The sequence below is a fragment of the Bufo gargarizans genome, chromosome 6, assembly GCF_014858855.1.
Source record: "Bufo gargarizans isolate SCDJY-AF-19 chromosome 6, ASM1485885v1, whole genome shotgun sequence".
In the NCBI taxonomy this organism is placed as follows: Eukaryota; Metazoa; Chordata; class Amphibia; order Anura; family Bufonidae; genus Bufo; species Bufo gargarizans.
Genome location: NC_058085.1, coordinates 298231638 through 298251080, shown reverse-complemented (window position 1 = coordinate 298251080; position 19443 = coordinate 298231638). Strand labels below are relative to the sequence as shown.

The window sequence follows — 19443 nt, the reverse complement described above, 5'->3', positions numbered from 1 at the left end:
TGCAGTTCTACGATAAGATATCTATGCATCTGTGTCCATTCACCTTTTTGTCTTGCGTGCAAATACGTTTTTCTTAATTTTTCTTACATTGGCATTTGAGACCATTCAAAATGTTAACCCCTAAGACCACCAGCAATATTGGTTTTGATTTATGGCTACTTGAGGGGATCCTTTCAGTATTTGTATTGGAATAACCTTTAATAAATGCTGTATTAGTTCCAATTTAATAGTCTTCTTGTGCAGAATAAACTAGTAAAATTCCATGAGGGATGAGAAATGAAATCGGACATGTGCTGGTAACATAATAAGCATGTTCTATCAGAAACACATTGGCATGCTGGCAGGTTTCTGGGCATGCAAATCCCCTTCCAGGAATGCCAGTCGTTGGTGAGCAAAGATAAGTGCTTCAAACAATTAGTTTTCTGGAAGAGAAGTTGGTCTCTAGCCCAAAGTCTTACTGGTGGAACATCTGGAGAGCAGCGGTGGTGGTGTTCTGTGCTCCTCTCTTATAAATACTGTAATTGTTTATACATGGATCGACTTTTTCCAGCTTCAATCGTCCAGAGATTTCCATCCCCGCTGTCTAAGCCTGATGGACACTTTTCAGTACTCTTTAGTTCTGTAATTTTCAACATCAAGCATATGTTGGAGAAGCCATGACGTAGCTTGTTCTTACTAGTTTATCAATGTTCCTCCATCTTGAATGCTGTAATTATTTTTTTTTTTATAATATTTCCTGTCAGTTGATGCTAGTCCTTAGCATGAATCTGTTGTGAAATATAATTATTACTTTTTCCACTTTCCACATGCTGTGTCTGACCAGAATGGTTTGCTGAGAAAAGCATTCATTGAGACACCATATGTAAAAGTAATAGCTGATCATTCCTCCTATAGCGGCCTCTGTAGGAGAGGTGTAGTATTACATGTTACCATACTTGTTATCGGCGCTCTCTGCTCTGGATCACTGTGATGTCCAGGTTCCCCAATGAAGTAAACGGTATGGTAGAGGGGAAAAAACTTGTGTATGCTAAAATGCCAAAAGATTGCAAATATCAAAACTTCCTAAACAGAATTCGTGCAGAGGTGGAGGAAAATATCCACAATGGGCTTCTTTAAATTTGCAGTAAATTCAGCAGCCAACTTCTGTATGTCATTGTCATGATGAGTAATCCTCTTTTTCGAGTAGTTTCTCGTTTAGTTTTGGGGTGATTAGGCCCATGTGTCATTTCAGCAAAAAGGCTAGAGACTGGTGAGTCACAGAAGCTCACACCAGTTGATCAAATGCTCAGACATCTTTATCGACGTCCTAAGTTCAATTAGGAAAATTTTGTATTGTCGTAACTTTTTTTTTTTTTCATATCACGTTTTAAGATCAGATGATGCTGCTCATACAGCCAAATCCATGAATTTTGGGACATCGACACAATTCTAAAATTTTTGGCTCTATACAGCACCAAAATGGATTTGAAATGAAACTAACAAAGATGTCCTGTAACTGCAGACTGTCAGCTTAAATTTGAGGGTATTTACATCCAAATCAGGTGAACGGTGTAGGAATTACAACAGTTTGCATATGTGCCTCCAACTTGTTAAGGGCCCAAAAGTAATGGGACAGAGTAATATTCATAAATCAAACTTTCACTTGGTTGCAAATCCTTTGTAGTCAATTACAGCCTGAAGTCCGGAACGCATAGACATCACCAGACAGGCCTCTAGTGCAACGGTCTTCAGTTCCTGCTTGTTCTTGGGGCATTTTCCCTTCAGTTTTGTCTTCAGCAAGTGAAATTCATGCTCAATCAGATTCAGGTCAGGTGATTGACTTGGCCATTGCATAACATTCCACTTCTTTCCCTTAAAAAACTCTTTGGTTGCTTTTTGCAGTATGCTTTGGGTCATGGTCCATCTGCACTGTAAGCGCTGTCCAATGAGTTCTGTCCTCCTCCTCCAGTTGTCTATGGAGCAGGGGGCTTAGGAGGTGCGATGCGGGCCACAGCAGTTAAATTCAGGAGGGCATGTGCGATTGCTCTTGGGTACATGAGTACCTGATTCTCAAAGCTTTAATTACTGCAGAGAGCTGATTATGTTCCTGGCCAGCATCAGAGAGGAGGACTTGGGTGGCCCTCTGGCCCACCAGGAAATTTCCCTGTAGGGTCTATGGTCAGTCTGCTCCTGATCTGAGGGAAACATGCCAAGCTGGAAACCTCTCCTACAAAGCTGGATTGAATAGACCCTTGTGGAGAACATAGCATGCTATGGTGTGTCTTACCTGACGAAGGGATCAGAACGATGCCAAAATGCATTGAATTCCACCAATAAAATCTTCTTTTAATCATCCATTCGATTGTTTCTCCTCACAGCGCTGCTAGAAGCTCCTGTTCTTTTATCACAATAACCCATTGGTATGGTTGCCTCAGCCACTGGACCACCCAGTCTCCTTGCATCAACTCTTGCCAGTAGATTGATTATTCATCATATAACTGGTGGTAATTTTTATTTTTATTTTTTTGTGTGAGTTTAACAATTAAAGGGGTTGTCTGGGTTCAGACATACCCACATTTTCACCCAGGCAGGTCCTGTTATATGAATGCGCCGATGCTCTCCCTTGCCCTGTGCTGCATCGTGCAGGGCAAGGGCTTCTTTGTTTTATGTTGTTACACTGCTAGGCAGAGGCTTCTGCCCAGTAGTGTATTCGGTGAGGTCACCAGCTCTAATAGGCAGACTTTAGTGCTTCCCTAGCCATTTTACAGGCTAGGGCAGCGCTACAGCCGGCCAATTAGTGCCGGTGATGTCCCCGGACTCACTGCTGGACAGAAGCATCTGCCTAGCAGTCCCTATGGAGAGCCTGGCATGCCATTGGTTTGCCATAAAAAGCCTATTCCCCTATGCAATTCAGCACAGGGCAAAGGAAAGCATCGGAACATCAAATGCTCTTATGCACATATTAGTGGGGCTGCCAGGGTGAAAATGTAGGTATATCCAGGTTGAGTTCTGAACCCGGACAACCTCCTTTAAGTTTGTTTAAAATTAGGCATATTCCAGAGCCATAGTTTTTTTTATATACTGTGAAAGAAAAATATGAGCAAACCACCTAAGGAGTAGGTATTATGCATGGGACCTCAGTATGGTGAAAAATAGAAATATGAAACATATGCACAGGTTATAACGCTCTTACAATTATTAGATTCAAATCATGTGCCACATTATATAAAGCTACTGTAGCATATTGATTCAGATGAAAATGGTAAAGAACCTAAAAAAAAATAATTTAGATTTAGGTTAAAAAAAAAAAAATTTAGAAATGAAAAAGCAGCACGCCTCGAAGGTGCAACAAATGTGTGTGGCTCTGATCTCAGTGTAGAAAACATAGCTCAGGAGGTCTGGAAAGCCCATGATCAATCCTCTGAGGAGCACCTCTGCTGTACGTGAATGTACAGTAAGGATCCTGCATCAGTGTATGGCCTACCCTGTGCTATACCTTTTTTATTTGCGGGATGCCTTTTATGGATGCACTTTTCCACACATCTGAAAAAAGGATTACTTTACTGTTGTATACCAGCCCATTGATGACTGAAAAGACACTTTTGGCCTCCATTGGGTACATGGGAGGACCCATGGATATGACCCTGGAAATTTCCTGATGCATGCAGAAAATGCATACTGGAAAAACGTAATGTGAATACAGCCTAAGGCCTCATTCGCATCACCATTGGTTTTATCCACATCTCATCAGCATTCTTTGCTTTCCACATCTGTATGCATGAGCCCTAACAGAGACCATTCAAGTCTCCCGAGATGGGGATAGCTGTAACCAATTATTCTAAATCTGATGAAACCCATACTCCCTGTTTCTATCTCAATTCTTCAGGGATAACGTCAAATTTGTCAAATGATTTCAATCTCGTAAGGGATGAGGGGGAGAAGGAGCCATTGATGTTGCAGCTACTGTTTTTGTAGCATGGTAATGGACCTAGGACAGGACAGAATTAACTGAAGGTACATGTTAAACTTAAAGGGACACTGACAGGCCTTCTGAGCATAATTAGCTCTTTATATGCCCCCCTAGGTCTTATAATAAGTTTCCAATTCATAGAAGTAGTATCCCTGTGCGCATTGTAAAACGTTAAAAATAATCTTTATAATCACCTGTCCTTTCTGCCCAAGGGGCGTTCTTTGTGCCGCATTTGTGCCCAGCCGCATCCCAACTGCCGGATCCTTAGACACGCCCATCTCAGTATTCACTTCGCTGGGCGGTATTTTCCTGTCCCCAACATTCGGAGATCCTGCGCATGTGCCCGGCACCCTCGCTTGCCGGGATCACATTGCGCCAAGTGAATACTAATGAGATGGGCGTGTCTAAGGATCCGGCAGTTGGGACGCGGCTGGGCACAAATGCGGCACAAAGAACGCCCCTTGGGCAGAAAGGACAGGTGATTATAAAGATTATTTTTAACATTTTACAATGCGCACAGGGATAATACTTTTATGAATTGGAAACTTATTATAAGACCTAGGGGGGTATATAAAGAGCCAATTATGGCCTGTCAGTGTCCCTTTAAGCATGATCTTTGAGGAGGTTGTCCAACTCTTTGCAAGTTATGGCCTATACTTAGGATACGCAATCGCTATGTGATCCCTGGAGGTCCAGCACTTTCAATGATCAGCAGTAGCTCCAGCACTAGAACTACACAGCTCTGTCCAGGGGCGGACTGAGAACTTAAAGTGGACTTTGAAAAAATATTAAAAGACTTTATAGTCTGGTCTAAATTAAAGGAATCTGTCACCAGAATCATCACCATTAAACTAAAACGATTGTCTTGTAGCACTTACTACCTCCTTTCCTTGCTGCTTGGTTTCTATCTGGAAACAATCCACTTTATTTCTTATGCAAATGAGCCAGTAAGGTGCCTAGAGGGGCATTATTTTTGTTAAAAAGGTGCCCAGGAACATCCCCATTGAGTGCCCAGGCCCGCCCTCCAGCAGAGCCAAAGCATGCCTCTCCTTGGCTCATACTCTACGCCCCCAGCAGCGCCGGTGCCGCCCCCCCACTATATCATGAACAGCATAGAACCCCGCCCACCCTTGCCTCAAATCTTGCCGCGCTCTTCCAGCAGAGGATGAAACAGTCACTGGGCTCGGTGTATGCCCAGTAAAACATTTGAGGCCGATTCCCTCAGTTGAACCGGAAGAGTTACTATCTCATTTGCATAAGAAATAAGGTGGATTTTTAAAGATGGAAACCAAGCAGCAAGGAAGGAAAAGCACATCTGGAAAGGGTAGTAAGTGCTATAAGACAATAGTTGTAGTTTAATGGTGATGATTCTGGTGACAGATTCCCTTTAATAAGAGGCATGGCCAGCAATACCATATTGTGGCACATTATACCACCCCACCAGAGCCAAATACCGCAGTCCAGCACAAAATACTGCCGACAGCATAAAATACATCCCCAAAAACTTCCACTTGCCGGCCATGAGGAGGGCCCAGGTGGACCGCTGGGCATCAGCCCTCCGGGACATTTCCCTGTATGGTCTATGGCCAATCCGCCCCTGGCTCTGTTGATTGTACAGTGGACAGATCACTGCAGAGCTGCTCCCACTGAAGTGAACGGGAGACGTGCCGCTGTAACCAGCGCCATCTACTGAACCGAGGACGGAGCTGTGTAGTACCGCTGCCAAGTTCTGGCACTGGAGCTACTGCAGAACAGCTGATCGCAGGGTGTCGGACCCCACAGTGATGGCCTTGGACATCCCCTTTATTTTGGTATGGTTTGTTATACAGGAGCCTGTTAGACTTTTGGTAATTGAATTTTTTTTAATTGTCTAATTTTCCACCCAAAACCTAAAACACTTTTGGGTAGAGATGGCTAGTAACATAGTATATAAGGCCAAAAAAAGACATCTGTCCATCCAGTTCGGCCTGTTATTCTGCAAGTTGATCCAGATGAAGGCAAAAAAAAGCTCTTAAGGGGAGACAATTTCCTTCCCAACTCAAATAAGGCAATCAGAATAATTCCCTGGATTAACGACCCCTCTCTAGTAGCTATAGCCTGTAATATTATTACACTCCAGAAATACATCCAGATCCCTCTTGAATTCTTTTATTGTACTCACCATCACCACCTCCTCAGGCAGAGAGTTCCATAGTCTCACTGCTCTTACCGTAAAGATCCTTTTCTATGTTTGTGTACAAACTTTCTTTCCTCCAGACGCAGAGGATGTCCCCTCGTCACAGTCCTGGAGATATATAGCTGATGAGAGAGATCTCTATACTGACCCCTGACATATTTATACATAGTAATTAGATCTCCCCTCAGTTGTCTTTTTTCTAAAGTGAATAACCCTAATTTTGATAATCTTTCAGGGTACTGTAGTTGCCCCATTACGGTTATTACTTTAGTTGCCCTCCTCTGAACTCTCTCCAGCTCTGCTATGTCTGCCTTGTTCACAGGAGCCCAGAACTGTACACAGTACTCCATGTGTGGTCTGAGTAGCGATTTGTAAAGTGGTAGGACTATGTTCTCATCACAGGCATCTATGCCCCTTTTGATGCAACACATTATCTTATTGGCCGTGGCAGCAGCTGCCTGACACTGGTTTTTACTGCTTAGTTTGCTGTTTATTAAAATTCCTAGGTCCTTTTCCATGTCAGTGTTACCGAGTGTTTTACAATTTGTGTTCATGGATGATTTGCATTATTCCTTCCCATGTGCATAACCTTACATTTGTCAGTGTTAAACCTCATCTGCCACTTCTCTTCCCAAGCCTCCAATCTATCCAGATCCCTCTGTAGTAGTATACTGTCCTCTTCAGTGTTAATTACTTTACACAGTTTAGTGTCATCTGCGAAAATTGATACTTTACTATGCAAGCCTTCTACAAGATCATTAATAAATATATTGAAGAGAATATGGCCCAATACTGACCCCTGAGGTACCCCACTAGTGACAGTGGCCCAATCTGAGTGTGTACCACTAATAACCACCCTCTGTTTTCTATCATTGAGTCAGTTACTTACCCACATACAGACATTTTCTCCCAGTCCGAGCATTCTCATTTTATATACTAACCTTTTATGTGGTACAGTGTCAAATGCTTTGGAGAAGTCCAGATATACAACATCCATTGATTCGCTGCTATCGAGTCTAGAACTTACCTCCTCATAGAAACTGATTAAATTAGTTTGACATGGCCAATCCCTCACGAAGCCATGCTGATGATATTTGCTTGTTTTCACGGAGATCCTCCAAGATAGCATCACCTTTAAACAGTTTACCCACAACAGATGTTAAACTTACCGGCCTATAGTTTCCAGGCTCTGTTTTTGGACCCTTTTTGAATATTGGCACCACATTTGCCATGCGCCAATCCTGTGGAACACTCCCTGTCAGTTTAGAGTTTGTAAATATCAGAAATAAGGGTCCGGCTATGACATTACTTAATTCTCTTAGCATACGGGGGTGTATGCTATTTGGTCCTGGCGATTTTGTCTATTTTAATCTTTTTAAGTTGCTGTTGTACCTCTTCCTGGGTCAGACAGGACACTTTTTTAAGGGGGAATTAACTTTTACATTCTGCTTTTTATCTGACAGTTTATTTTCCTCAGTGAATACAGTGGAGAAAAAAATATTTAATTGCTTTGCTTTCTCCTCGTCGCTCTCTGCAACTCCTCCTCTGCAGAGGGCCGACACCTTCAGATTGATACTTTTTACCATTTATATAATTGAATATTTTAGGGTTATAAAGTATTGCTGGGCAAAACCTCAAGAAAGTCATAATGTGTAAGGTGTCCAGGATATCTGTTAATTAGATCCCCATATGGCTGGTCTGTACGTTTCACTGCCTTGCTTCTCCCCTTTCCTCATTTGCAGCTAAGAAAGAGTTCCCTAATGTTTAGAAGTATTTAATTTGTTTATCCCCTTCATTTGCCACATATTATACTGTTAAATAAGTTGGGGTTTCTCACTTTGTATTAGGATTTGTGTCTAAGCTTTGACTTGGCAGACAATTGTGCTTAGAGCTAAAATGACTTTGTGCTGAACTCTGTGGACTATATAATTATTACCCATTGTGTATTTGTGCATGTGTGCGCACTTGTATGTACTATTTTTTTTCTTTAACTCATGCATAATAACCCCTTAAAGCAGTCGTTTACTCCTTTACTTACCATTGCCTATTCTCAGGATAGGCCATCAGTTTCCCATTAGTGGGAGTCCGGCATCCTACACCCCAACTAATTAGCTGTTTTGGGGTAGCGCTGGAACTACACAGCTCTGTCCATTGTGTGGTGGATGAAGCTGGTTACTGTAGTTATTGAAGTGAATGGGAGCAGAACTGCAGTAACCAGCTCTATCCACTGCAACATGGAAAGAGCTGTGTAGTTCCAGAGCTACTCTGCTGATCTGTGGTTATTGATGGCCTATCTGGAGGATAGATCATGAATAGTATGAGGGCTTTTTATTTTTATATATTTATTTTTTGCAAGACAAGCTGTATTTGTTTGTGATGACACCATTTTGGGTTACATAGTCAGGTCCATAAATATTGGGACATCGACACAATTCTAAATTTTTTGGCTCTATACACCACCACAATGGATTTGAAATTAACGAACAAGATGTACTTCCTACACCGTTCACTTAATTTGGATGTAAATACCCTCAAATTAAAGCTGACAGTCTGCAGTTAAAGCACATCTTGTTTGTTTCATTTCAAATCCATTGTGGTGGTGTAAAGAGCCCAAAATGTTAAAATTGTGTTGATGTCCCAATATTTATGGACCTGACTGTATGTATTGGACAACTTGGTTTCCCATTTACCTCCCCCAAAAACCTGAAAAAATAATAAAGCAGAAGTTCCTGTTCTATGGTGACATTTCACAATAAAGACACGTTAACTTTATTGTAACTTACAATTACAGCGATACCAAATGTCTAAATTTTTTGTACTACTTTTGCAGAATAAAATCTCCATTAGCAAGTGAAGTGAATGGGGCTGTGTGAAAATCAAATTACATCCGCACTTGCCTCCGGATGTGATTCGATTTTCACGTGGACCCATTCACCCCATAGAGCATGTGTTTTTCACGGATGGTTGCTAAGAGATGTTGCTTGTATACCTTCAGATTTTTTTTTATTTTTAATCACACGTGTGCAAAACCTGCGCAATAAAAACTAAATGCGATCGCATACAAAACTTAGGCCTCTTTCACACTTGCGTTGTCCGGATCCGGCGTGTACTCCACTTGCCGGATTTACACGCTGGATCCGGAAAAACGCAAGTGTACTGAAAGCATTTGAAGACGGATCGGTCTTCAAAATGCTTTCTGTGTTACTATGGCACCCAGGACGCTATTAAAGTCCTGGTTGCCATAGTTGGAGCAGGGAGCGGGGGAGCGGTATACTTACAGTCCGTGCGGCTCCTGGGGCGCTCCAGAGTGATGTCAGAGCGCCCCATGCGCATGGATGACGTGCCATGCGATCACGTGATCCATGCGCTTGGGGCGCCCTGACGTCACTCTGGAGCGCCCCGGGAGTCGCACGGATGGCAAGTATACTGCTCCCCGCTACACTTTACCATGGCTGCCAGGACTTTAGCGTCCCGGCAGCCATGGTAACCATTGAGAAAAAGCTAAATGTCGCATCCGGCAATGCGCCGAAACGACGTTTAGCTTAAGGCTGGATCCGGATCAATGCCTTTCAATGGGCATTAATTCCGGATCCGGCCTTGCGGCAAGTCTTCAGGATTTTTGGCCGGAGCAAAAAGCGCAGCATGCTGCAGTATTTTCTCCGGCCAAAAAACGTTCCGTCCTGGAACTGAAGACATTCTGATGCATCCTGAACGGATTTCACTCCATTCAGAATGCATTAGGATAAAACTGATCAGGATTCTTCCGGCATAGAGCCCCGACGACGGAACTCTATGCCGGAAGAAAAGAACGCAGATGTGAAAGAGCCCTTAATGCCCTTGCTTGCAAAATCGCACATTTTTCACTGAACGCATTCGCAACGCATCCTGGCCTAAATCGGCATCTTTTCTGCTCTTCACAGTTGTTCATTTTATGGGATCCCTTTTTTTTTTTTTTTTTTTTTTTTTTTTTACACACTTTAGTGCAGTTGAATGTGTGATCCTCTGATTGCTTCTAAAATACCTGGCAGTACTTGTGTATCACACATGGCAACTAATTGACGCCTTGCTATTGAGTCACGCGGGTGCTCATTGGCTTATAGAGGAAGTCCCTTCCCTCTGCAAAACCTCTTACTGTAGGTGCTTTGTTTGCAAAAATAACTAAAATCTAAAAACCTACCACAGATGTCTGAATCTGAACGAATGATGCTCTGTCTGCCAGTTGTGTAGTGTTGTTATGGAATGCTCTAGTATCGTGCTGGATTCCATTGTGAAATCCACTGTTGTGTATCAAGGGGTTGATATGAATCCATTCCTTTGTGAATTTGTTTTAATAACTTATCAGATAACAAGGTTTTTGCTCTTTTTTATCAATTACTGGTATGTGAAATGGTTTGGCATGGTACCTAACTTTAAGATGCTGAGAGATGGCTCAGGTTTTATCAGTAGTTCCTCGAAGTGCCTGGTTGACAGGCTCTCTCAGTACCAGCTTACTACACCCCCTACATTTCTCAGACTTGTAACTCCCGAGAAGCTGACTCTTGGCTTGTTTTCTTCATTGTGATCTGCAGTAATACCATTGTGTAATTTGCCAACTTTTTTTTTTCTTCTCATCCTGAGGCATTAGAGATTTGTGAGATTGCAGTTTTTGCTTCATCAACGAAATATCTAAAAATTATCTGCATCCAAATTGAGGATTACATTTCTGGTGTAGTTCTTATTATTATGCAGCATTACTTTTGGATTCGGGAGAGTTAATTGATTCTTCAGTATTTGTTGTGACCTTCAGTTATTGGTTGGTGAAAAAGCGCCCTGATTAACTTGCTATACCAAATACGCATGTGTGTGGAGCTGCAGGACAAACCCCTGTCACTGCCAAACAAAATACTTGGGGGCTGAAGACTGTACATCTGGAAAGGGAAATTGACCGATTTGTGTTGACGCCTCAGAATGTCTACCTTTTAAAGGGAGTCTGTCACCACATTTTAGCATGTTAGACCGTTAAAATAGGGTTATGTGATCCAGCCAGAACATAAAAAACGGTACCTTTGTGGTAGAAAACGGACTTTTTAATTTGCAGAAAACGAACTTATAAGATTATCTTCTGATCCCTCTCAAGTGCCCAGGGCGGTCTCTCAATCCTCGGAGCCCAGGCAGGCACCTCCTTAACGGCTGATAACTCCGCCCTCCGTGCGCCTCTGCCCGCCCGTTTACTCCTCTCCCCTGTCCCTTTCCACTGCAGCTGTGCGTTACAAATCGTAGCTCCTGGCAGGGCACCGCAATACCTATTGCGCATGCGCCGGCTAATCCTGCAGATTTCGCGCCGTTTAGCCGGCGCATGCGCAATAGGTATTGCGATGCCCTGCCAAGAGCGGGCATCGCATTGCGCATGCGCCCGCTACGATTTGCACCCTGAGCAGCCACAGTTGCAAAAGTGTTAAAAAGTCGAATGATAATAGAATGAGTAATGGGTAGTGATGACAATACCATATGCCCACAAACATTTAACATGACCGTCCAAACTATCCTGGCATCCTCCTCAATAAAACCCAGGCAGCTGTAGGACTGCGGCTGTATAATGATATAGCTGGTGACTAATTGATGACTAATACCGCCAGTCCAACCCACACTGAGTCTCTCATTACATACCTATATTGCTGCTGCTAATGGTGTCAATGGATCCCCAAATGCCTTAACCTCGACACTTGTTTCGCCACGTAGGCTTTGTCAGGAGGTACAGACCCTTTGTTCAAACCTGCCAATCATCATTTGTCTGAATTGACATTTTAGTAACAAGGGTAAAAAAATAAATTCCACAAAAATGTGCCCTACATGGTTAGAGTATATTAAAGAGGACCTTTCACTGATTATGACACTGTGAACTAAGAATACAGACATGGAGCGCGGCGCCCGGGGATCTCACCGCACTTACTATTATCCCTGGGCGCCACTCCGTTCTCCCGCTATTCCCTCCGGTATCTCCGGTCACAAAGTTATGGTAGGCGGAGTCTGCCCTTCTGCTCTAGCGCTGGCCAATCGCAGCGTAGAGCTCACAGCCTGGGAGGTTATTTTCTCCCAGGCTGTGAGCTCTGCAATGCGATTGGCCAGCGCTACAGAAGAACAAGGGCAGACTCCGCCTACCATAACTTTGTGACCGGAGATACCGGAGGGCATAGCAGGAGAACGGAGCGGCGCCCAGGGATAATAGTAAGTGCAGTGAGATCCCCAGGCGCCGCTGTCCATGTCTGTATTCTTAGTTCAGTGTCATAATCGGTGAAAGGTCCTCTTTAAGGAAACCTGGTTTAGTGGCCCATAGCAACCAATTAGATTTTGGTCCTCAGCCACGGCAAAATGTTTTTGTCTAAAAAAAATGTAAGCAATAATTGGCCCAAATGCTTGGCTGAACATGCAGCCTATATTCCTGCTGGAACATTGGCTCATGAAGATTTGGAATGTATATTGGGTATTTTAGCATTCCTAGTTATTGCCTTGGCCACCAACTGTGTTTGATGTTTGACCACTTGTCCTATAATGGACGGCCTACCGCTTCCATTTTATACTTGTTATATCCAGATAGTTTTGATTTTATCCTCATTAGAATCATGAGAACCTAAGAACGTACTGTGAGGTAGATGAGAATTACAGCTGTGTTTATAGTACAGCCATTGACCAGATCAAAAATGGGTCCACAAAGCTCATCCTACTTCTTGGAAATGGGTTCATATTTTTGTAGAGCAGTACACAAGACACTTCACCTCAAGTTTTACTGATTTGTAGTGAGTGGATATTTATGTAGAAATAAAGGTCACTGTCTGTCTGATCGGAGCTGTTTGTCTAATCATGCATTTTCATTAAAGCTGTGTCTTGACCAGACTGTGAACTCAAGATGTGGTGGTGAGAATCTTTGCTTAAAACCAAAAGGGAGCTATTACATTACTTAAACCGCATTCACTTTCTTTCTGCAGATTATGGAAGAAACAAATACACAGATCGCGTGGCCATCTAAACTGAAGATAGGAGCAAAGTCAAAGAAAGGTAATGCTTGTAGATTTATTAATTTAAAATATATATATTTTATTTTTTGTTTCCGAAATGAAATAGACCCTCCACTTTATTTCCTTTAAATGCACGCACATTCATATGTGTGTTTTTACTAATATATATTTTTTTATTTTCTTTAATAAACCCCAAATCTGTGAACTTTAGGCGTGATGAGCTGGAAGAGATTTTTCAGATCGACTGTATTAAAGTATTCCGAATAATAATCTCATCGTATCTATTTATAAATAAACCAGAAATTATCCCCCAAAAAAACTACCCAAGATGCACCAGACACAACTAGGCTTCGGAGGAGGACAATAAGAAAAAATATATTTCTAATCAGCCCTCAGATTAGACCCTCATCTGAACCCCAAGATCCGTCAGCCACAGACCAGACTTCAGATCAGACATTAAAACAATAAACTTGCCTCGCTTGCTCTGGACAGCACTGCCACTCGCCCACCACTCCCTGATCATCTTCCAGCCCGCACTGCAATGTCACACAGTCTCAGGTCATAGAGTGCGACTATGTGCACTACGTCCTCATGCTGTACTCAGGCAGGAAACTGTGCAGAATGGGACCTGGAATAAGACCAGGGAGGATGAGTACAGCCAGCACGCTCCCTGCGCCTCCTGCATACTAATGACCATTTCCAGAATGAAAGTCGTCATTGGCATTCGGACTATAAGACGCACTATTTTAGTGGAAGAAAAGTGCATCTTATAGTCTGACAAATATGGTATATAAGGAAGCTTTGAAGCTCACCCACCTTTTGTAAAGGTTGTCCACAGTGATCTTGTCCAGACAAACATTGAGAATAAGGGAACTCCAGCATCCAAACATGAATAAAGTTAAAACCACAGAAATACTTCTGCATTTTCGGTGTCTACTCCCCTTACTTATAGCTGAATTTGAAAACATTAACCCTGCAGTGTATAAAAACATGAACTTATCCAGACACCCTCCAAGAAATGAAACAGTTATGCAGTAATCAGCAGCAAATTATACAAAAGTGTTTTTTTTTTTTTGCATCTATTCTATTCTAAAATGAAACGCTTTATTAAAGGAGACTTGTCCGTCCCTCATTATATATACAGGTCCTTCTCAAAAAATTAGCATATTGTGATAAAGTTCATTATTTTCTGTAATGTACTGATAAACATTAAACTTTCATATATTTTAGATTCATTACACACCAACTGAAGTAGTTCAAGCCTTTTATTGTTTTAATATTGATGATTTTGGCATACAGCTCATGAAAACCCAAATTTCCTATCTCAAAAAATTAGCATATTTTATCCGACCAATAAAAGAAAAGTGTTTTTAATACAAAAAAAAGTCAACCTTCAAATAATTATGTTCAGTTATGCACTCAATACTTGGTCGGGAATCCTTTTGCAGAAATGACGGCTTCAATGCGGCGTGGCATGGAGGCAATCAGCCTGTGGCACTGCTGAGGTGTTATGGAGGCCCAGGATGCTTCGATAGCGGCCTTAAGCTCATCCAGAGTGTTGGGTCTTGCGTCTCTCAACTTTCTCTTCCCAATATCCCACAGATTCTCTATGGGGTTCAGGTCAGGAGAGTTGGCAGGCCAATTGAGCACAGTAATACCATGGTCAGTAAACCATTTACCAGTGGTTTTGGCACTGTGAGCAGGTGCCAGGTCGTGCTGAAAAATGAAATCTTCATCTCCATAAAGCTTTTCAGCAGATGGAAGCATGAAGTGCTCCAAAATCTCCTGATAGCTAGCTGCATTGACCCTGCCCTTGATAAAACACAGTGGACCAACACCAGCAGCTGACATGGCACCCCAGACCATCACTGACTGTGGGTACTTGACACTGGACTTCAGGCATTTTGGCATTTCCCTCTCCCCAGTCTTCCTCCAGACTCTGGCACCTTGATTTCCGAATGACATGCAACAGTCCAGTGCTGCTTCTCTGTAGCCCAGGTCAGGCGCTTCTGCCGCTGTTTCTGGTTCAAAAGTGGCTTGACCTGGGGAATGCGGCACCTGTAGCCCATTTCCTGCACACGCCTGTACACGGTGGCTCTGGATGTTTCTACTCCAGACTCAGTCCACTGCTTCCGCAGGTCCCCCAAGGTCTGGAATCGGTCCTTCTCCACAATCTTCCTCAGGGTCCGGTAACCTCTTCTCGTTGTGCAGCGTTTTCTGCCACACTTTTTTCTTCCCACAGACTTCCCACTGAGGTGCCTTGATACAGCACTCTGGGAACAGCCTATTCGTTCAGAAATTTCTTTGTGTCTTACCCTCTTGCTTGAGGGTGTCAATGATGGCCTTCTGGACAGCAATCAGGTCGGCAGTCTTACCCATGATTGCGGTTTTGAGTAATGAACCAGGCTGGGAGTTTTTAAAAGCCTCAGGAATCTTTTGCAGGTGTTTAGAGTTAATTAGTTGATTCAGATCATTAGGTTAATAGCTTGTTTAGAGAACCTTTGTATGATATGCTAATTTTTTGAGATAGGAATTTGGGGTTTTCATGAGCTGTATGCCAAAATCATCAATATTAAAACAATAAAAGGCTTGAACTACTTCAGTTGTGTGCAATGAATCTAAAATATATGAAAGTCTAATGTTTATCAGTACATTACAGAAAATAATGAACTTTATCACAATATGCTAATTTTTTGAGAAGGACCTGTATAATCCTAGACACCAGGACACTTGAAGGCACTCTCAGCAAGGAAGTTTAGGGGGCGTTTCATATTGTGAGGTGTTGTGGTCGCCATTTTCTACTTGCTTTCATAATTGTTTCTAATGTCCTACAGTTTTCGTATTTACTCTTTTTAGTGGAATAGTTCTAATTCCGTAAAGAGGTTGATGGGATTTTGTTCGGGGCTAATGTTCTCCCTCCCTACCTCCCAATAAAATTTTGTACAAGCTTCAAGAATTTCAGTTATTCACCACAGATTATTTGACTTTTGACTGCTTATTGAGCATGATACAATGATTTAAGTAGTACTTATGTTCAGATATTTTATGGGGGTGGTAATATTTTGGCTGTTTTTATTGTGTGTTCTGGAAGTAACTGATCAAAATATTTCCTGTATGCCCTAACACAGAGAACACCGATTTAATGAGGTGATACTTTATTTTTGCGAGTTAGAATAGACCAGGACAATCTGTATTGGACATGTGCTTGTTTATATGGTTAAATTGAATAATTGAAAAAAAAATAATCCTAAATTGAAATCTAAGTTTTTTTTTTTTGTTTTTTTTCTTAGGTATTTGAATTGTAAAAGTTAATACAGCTCTGTAATGTACTTATGTAGGCCAGCACGATAGATACGGACATAATCTCTTTTCAGGATAACGTTCCTGTTTGCCAGTTCTGCAAAAAATAACGCTTTCTTGCAGACACCTCGTAACGTGTGCATTGATTCTCCAGAGGCTAATCAGTATGGGTAGGATGGAAACCAAGATACATCCACACTTAATGAATATTGCAGTGAGTAGACCAGCACTCGCAGAGGTGCACGCCGCGCGGGATAGGACCAGTTCCACGTGCAATGTAATAGAGAATCCCAGCAGACGTGACTTTAGTCTTCAAAAGAGTTTATTTTCACAAATCAAATATGTCCCATCATCAAGGACGCGTTTCGGCAACTGCCTTTTTCAACAGGTAAATTTACATGGTCAGGAGCACATATATATACAGGCATCAATGATTAAGGATAGGGAGTCTCCCAGTGTCATCACCGCCCATAAGGGGTGGTACATTTCAATTATGTATGCAAATCAAGGGTTAGTCACTCAAGTGGGCGGCACTGATATTAGAACACATACTGATGAATAGTAAATAATAAATACCAGTGTAGCTGAGAAATTCTTCAATAAGCAGATGTCTAGAAAAATGATAAATGACAAACAAAAAATGCATGAGTAAACAGAACCAGAAATTAAATATGCATAATTTCGTAATCTCTATTGAGACCCCTTGGATGAAGGGTATCTAGGGTGTGGATCCAGTAGGCCTCTCGACGTAGCAGCAGTTTTTTGATGTCACCTCCCCGTCTGGGCCTCATAACCTGTTCTATGACCTGAAATTTTAATTGGGCAATAGTATGATGATATTTCTCAAAATGGGAGGGGATGGGCAAAAGTAAGTTTTTGGTCCTAATAGTTGACTTATGTTTCCCAATCCGATCCCTAATGTTCTGTATTGTTTCACCAATATATAGCAACCCACACGGACATTTAATCAAGTATATAACATTAGCTGAGTCGCATGTAAAAAAGCCGTTCACAGGGTATGTGCGTCCAGTGTGTGGGTGATATATATTGGGCCCTTTAATTATATTCGAACATTGGAAGCAATGCAGGCACGGAAAGGTCCCCTTCCGCTGTGTGACCAGTACACTCTGTTTGAGGGCTCCACGAGTGCTCCCAATATCTGCACGTACCAGTTTATCCCTATAACTTTGATTCTTTTTATTACAGATGAGGGGCGGATTTTTAAACTCTCCAATCTGGGGATACGCTTTCTCTAGTAGATGCCAGTGTTTCCTTATAACATTATCCAATTTCTTATTAAACGGATGGTATTTATGGATCAATGCCACTCTTTGATTGTTAATTTGTTCTTTATCAGGGCTGGCAGGGGTTTCTAAACCGTCTAAGGTTTGTGTTAAGATTGAAGGTGGATACCCTCTTTCTTTGAATCTCGTGGTCATTTGTTGAATTCTGAGTTCCCGTATTGAGGGATCTGACACAATTCGTCTGACCCTCTGGTACTGGGATTTCGGAATGGCTCTTTTTAAAGAGGGTGGATGCGCACTGGTAAAATGCAGAGACTCACTCACATCTGAAGAATTCAGCAAACTGAAGGAGACCGTGGACAACTATATTTCTACATACCGGAAAGAAACAGAGGAAAAGAAGAGGTCAAAGTTCTTGCGTGATAACGAAGATTATCATCTCAATCGGGTATACAAGTGGCAGGATGCCACATGGTATCAAAAACCAAATTACAGAAGGCCCGCCAGACCCGGATCTTTTACCTCCAGCTCCGGAAGCGAATCCGTTGGTCCACAAGACACTTCTTCTTCTTCTTTTTTTCGGAGGGGCAGCCGGCGTCCACGAGGAGGAGGAGGCGCGCAGGACGCAAACACCGCAACTACCACAGCAAGACCGGGATTGAGTCAAGCAGTACAAACCCGCTCGCAGGTAAGGATCAGTCACTGCTGATCAACCTCTCCTCCCAGATTCTAAGTCCCATACAAATGTCAGCATTACAGAAGGGACTTTCATTCAGCCCCTCCACTCATTTTGACACCTTTCAATATGACATTGATCTAAATCATTTTTTCCGCAAATTGCGATTGAAAGTCCATTTTCAGGATCAAGGCAATAGGACAGCTGGTCCGGACGATGGTGAGGGACCGTGTGTCCTCCGTCTGCATGATTTGGGTTTAAAGAATCCAAGTAAATTTATGCCTCCTAAATTCTACCATCCGGTGGAGACTTATATAGAACTGGTCTATAAAGACATTAAGAAACATTTAGATTGGAAAAAAGTGATTATTCCATTATTGAACGAGAATTCTTTATAGAACTTCTCCACCTGGTTCTGTATGAAAATTATTTTATGTTTGAAGACCAATATTTACAGAAACGGGGGACCGCGATGGGTTCGAATGTGGCCCCGCCCTATGCAAATGCATATATGTTGAAATTTGAAGATGAATTCGTATACAACAGTCAATGGTATCACAACCACATTTTGTTGTGGAAAAGATTTATCGATGATGTTTTTTGCATATGGGCGGGGTCACAGGAGGCCCTTACATCCTTCACCTTACATCTGAACCAGGCATGCATTGGTCTACAGTTCACGGTTACATGCGATGATCATACTGTCAGTTTTTTGGACACTAGGGTGATTAAGGATCCTTTAGGCAATCTCTCTATTGATTTACACCGTAAAGAGACAGATAGGAACAGCATCCTGCATTTCACCAGTGCGCATCCACCCTCTTTAAAAAGAGCCATTCCGAAATCCCAGTACCAGAGGGTCAGACGAATTGTGTCAGATCCCTCAATACGGGAACTCAGAATTCAACAAATGACCACGAGATTCAAAGAAAGAGGGTATCCACCTTCAATCTTAACACAAACCTTAGACGGTTTAGAAACCCCTGCCAGCCCTGATAAAGAACAAATTAACAATCAAAGAGTGGCATTGATCCATAAATACCATCCGTTTAATAAGAAATTGGATAATGTTATAAGGAAACACTGGCATCTACTAGAGAAAGCGT

The 19443-nt window shown here is 42.2% G+C and overlaps 1 protein-coding gene across 2 annotated transcripts in view; it reads left to right on the top strand.

The window, feature by feature from the left end:
- The window catches only part of BICC1 (BicC family RNA binding protein 1), a 216053-nt gene that overhangs the window by 124905 nt on the left and 71705 nt on the right, over positions 1-19443 (top strand). For both annotated transcript variants that reach the window (XM_044296755.1, XM_044296754.1), the window contains exon 3: positions 13088-13157. In XM_044296755.1, the coding sequence (XP_044152690.1) occupies positions 13088-13157 (70 nt within the window). The remainder of the gene's footprint in view (positions 1-13087; positions 13158-19443) is intronic.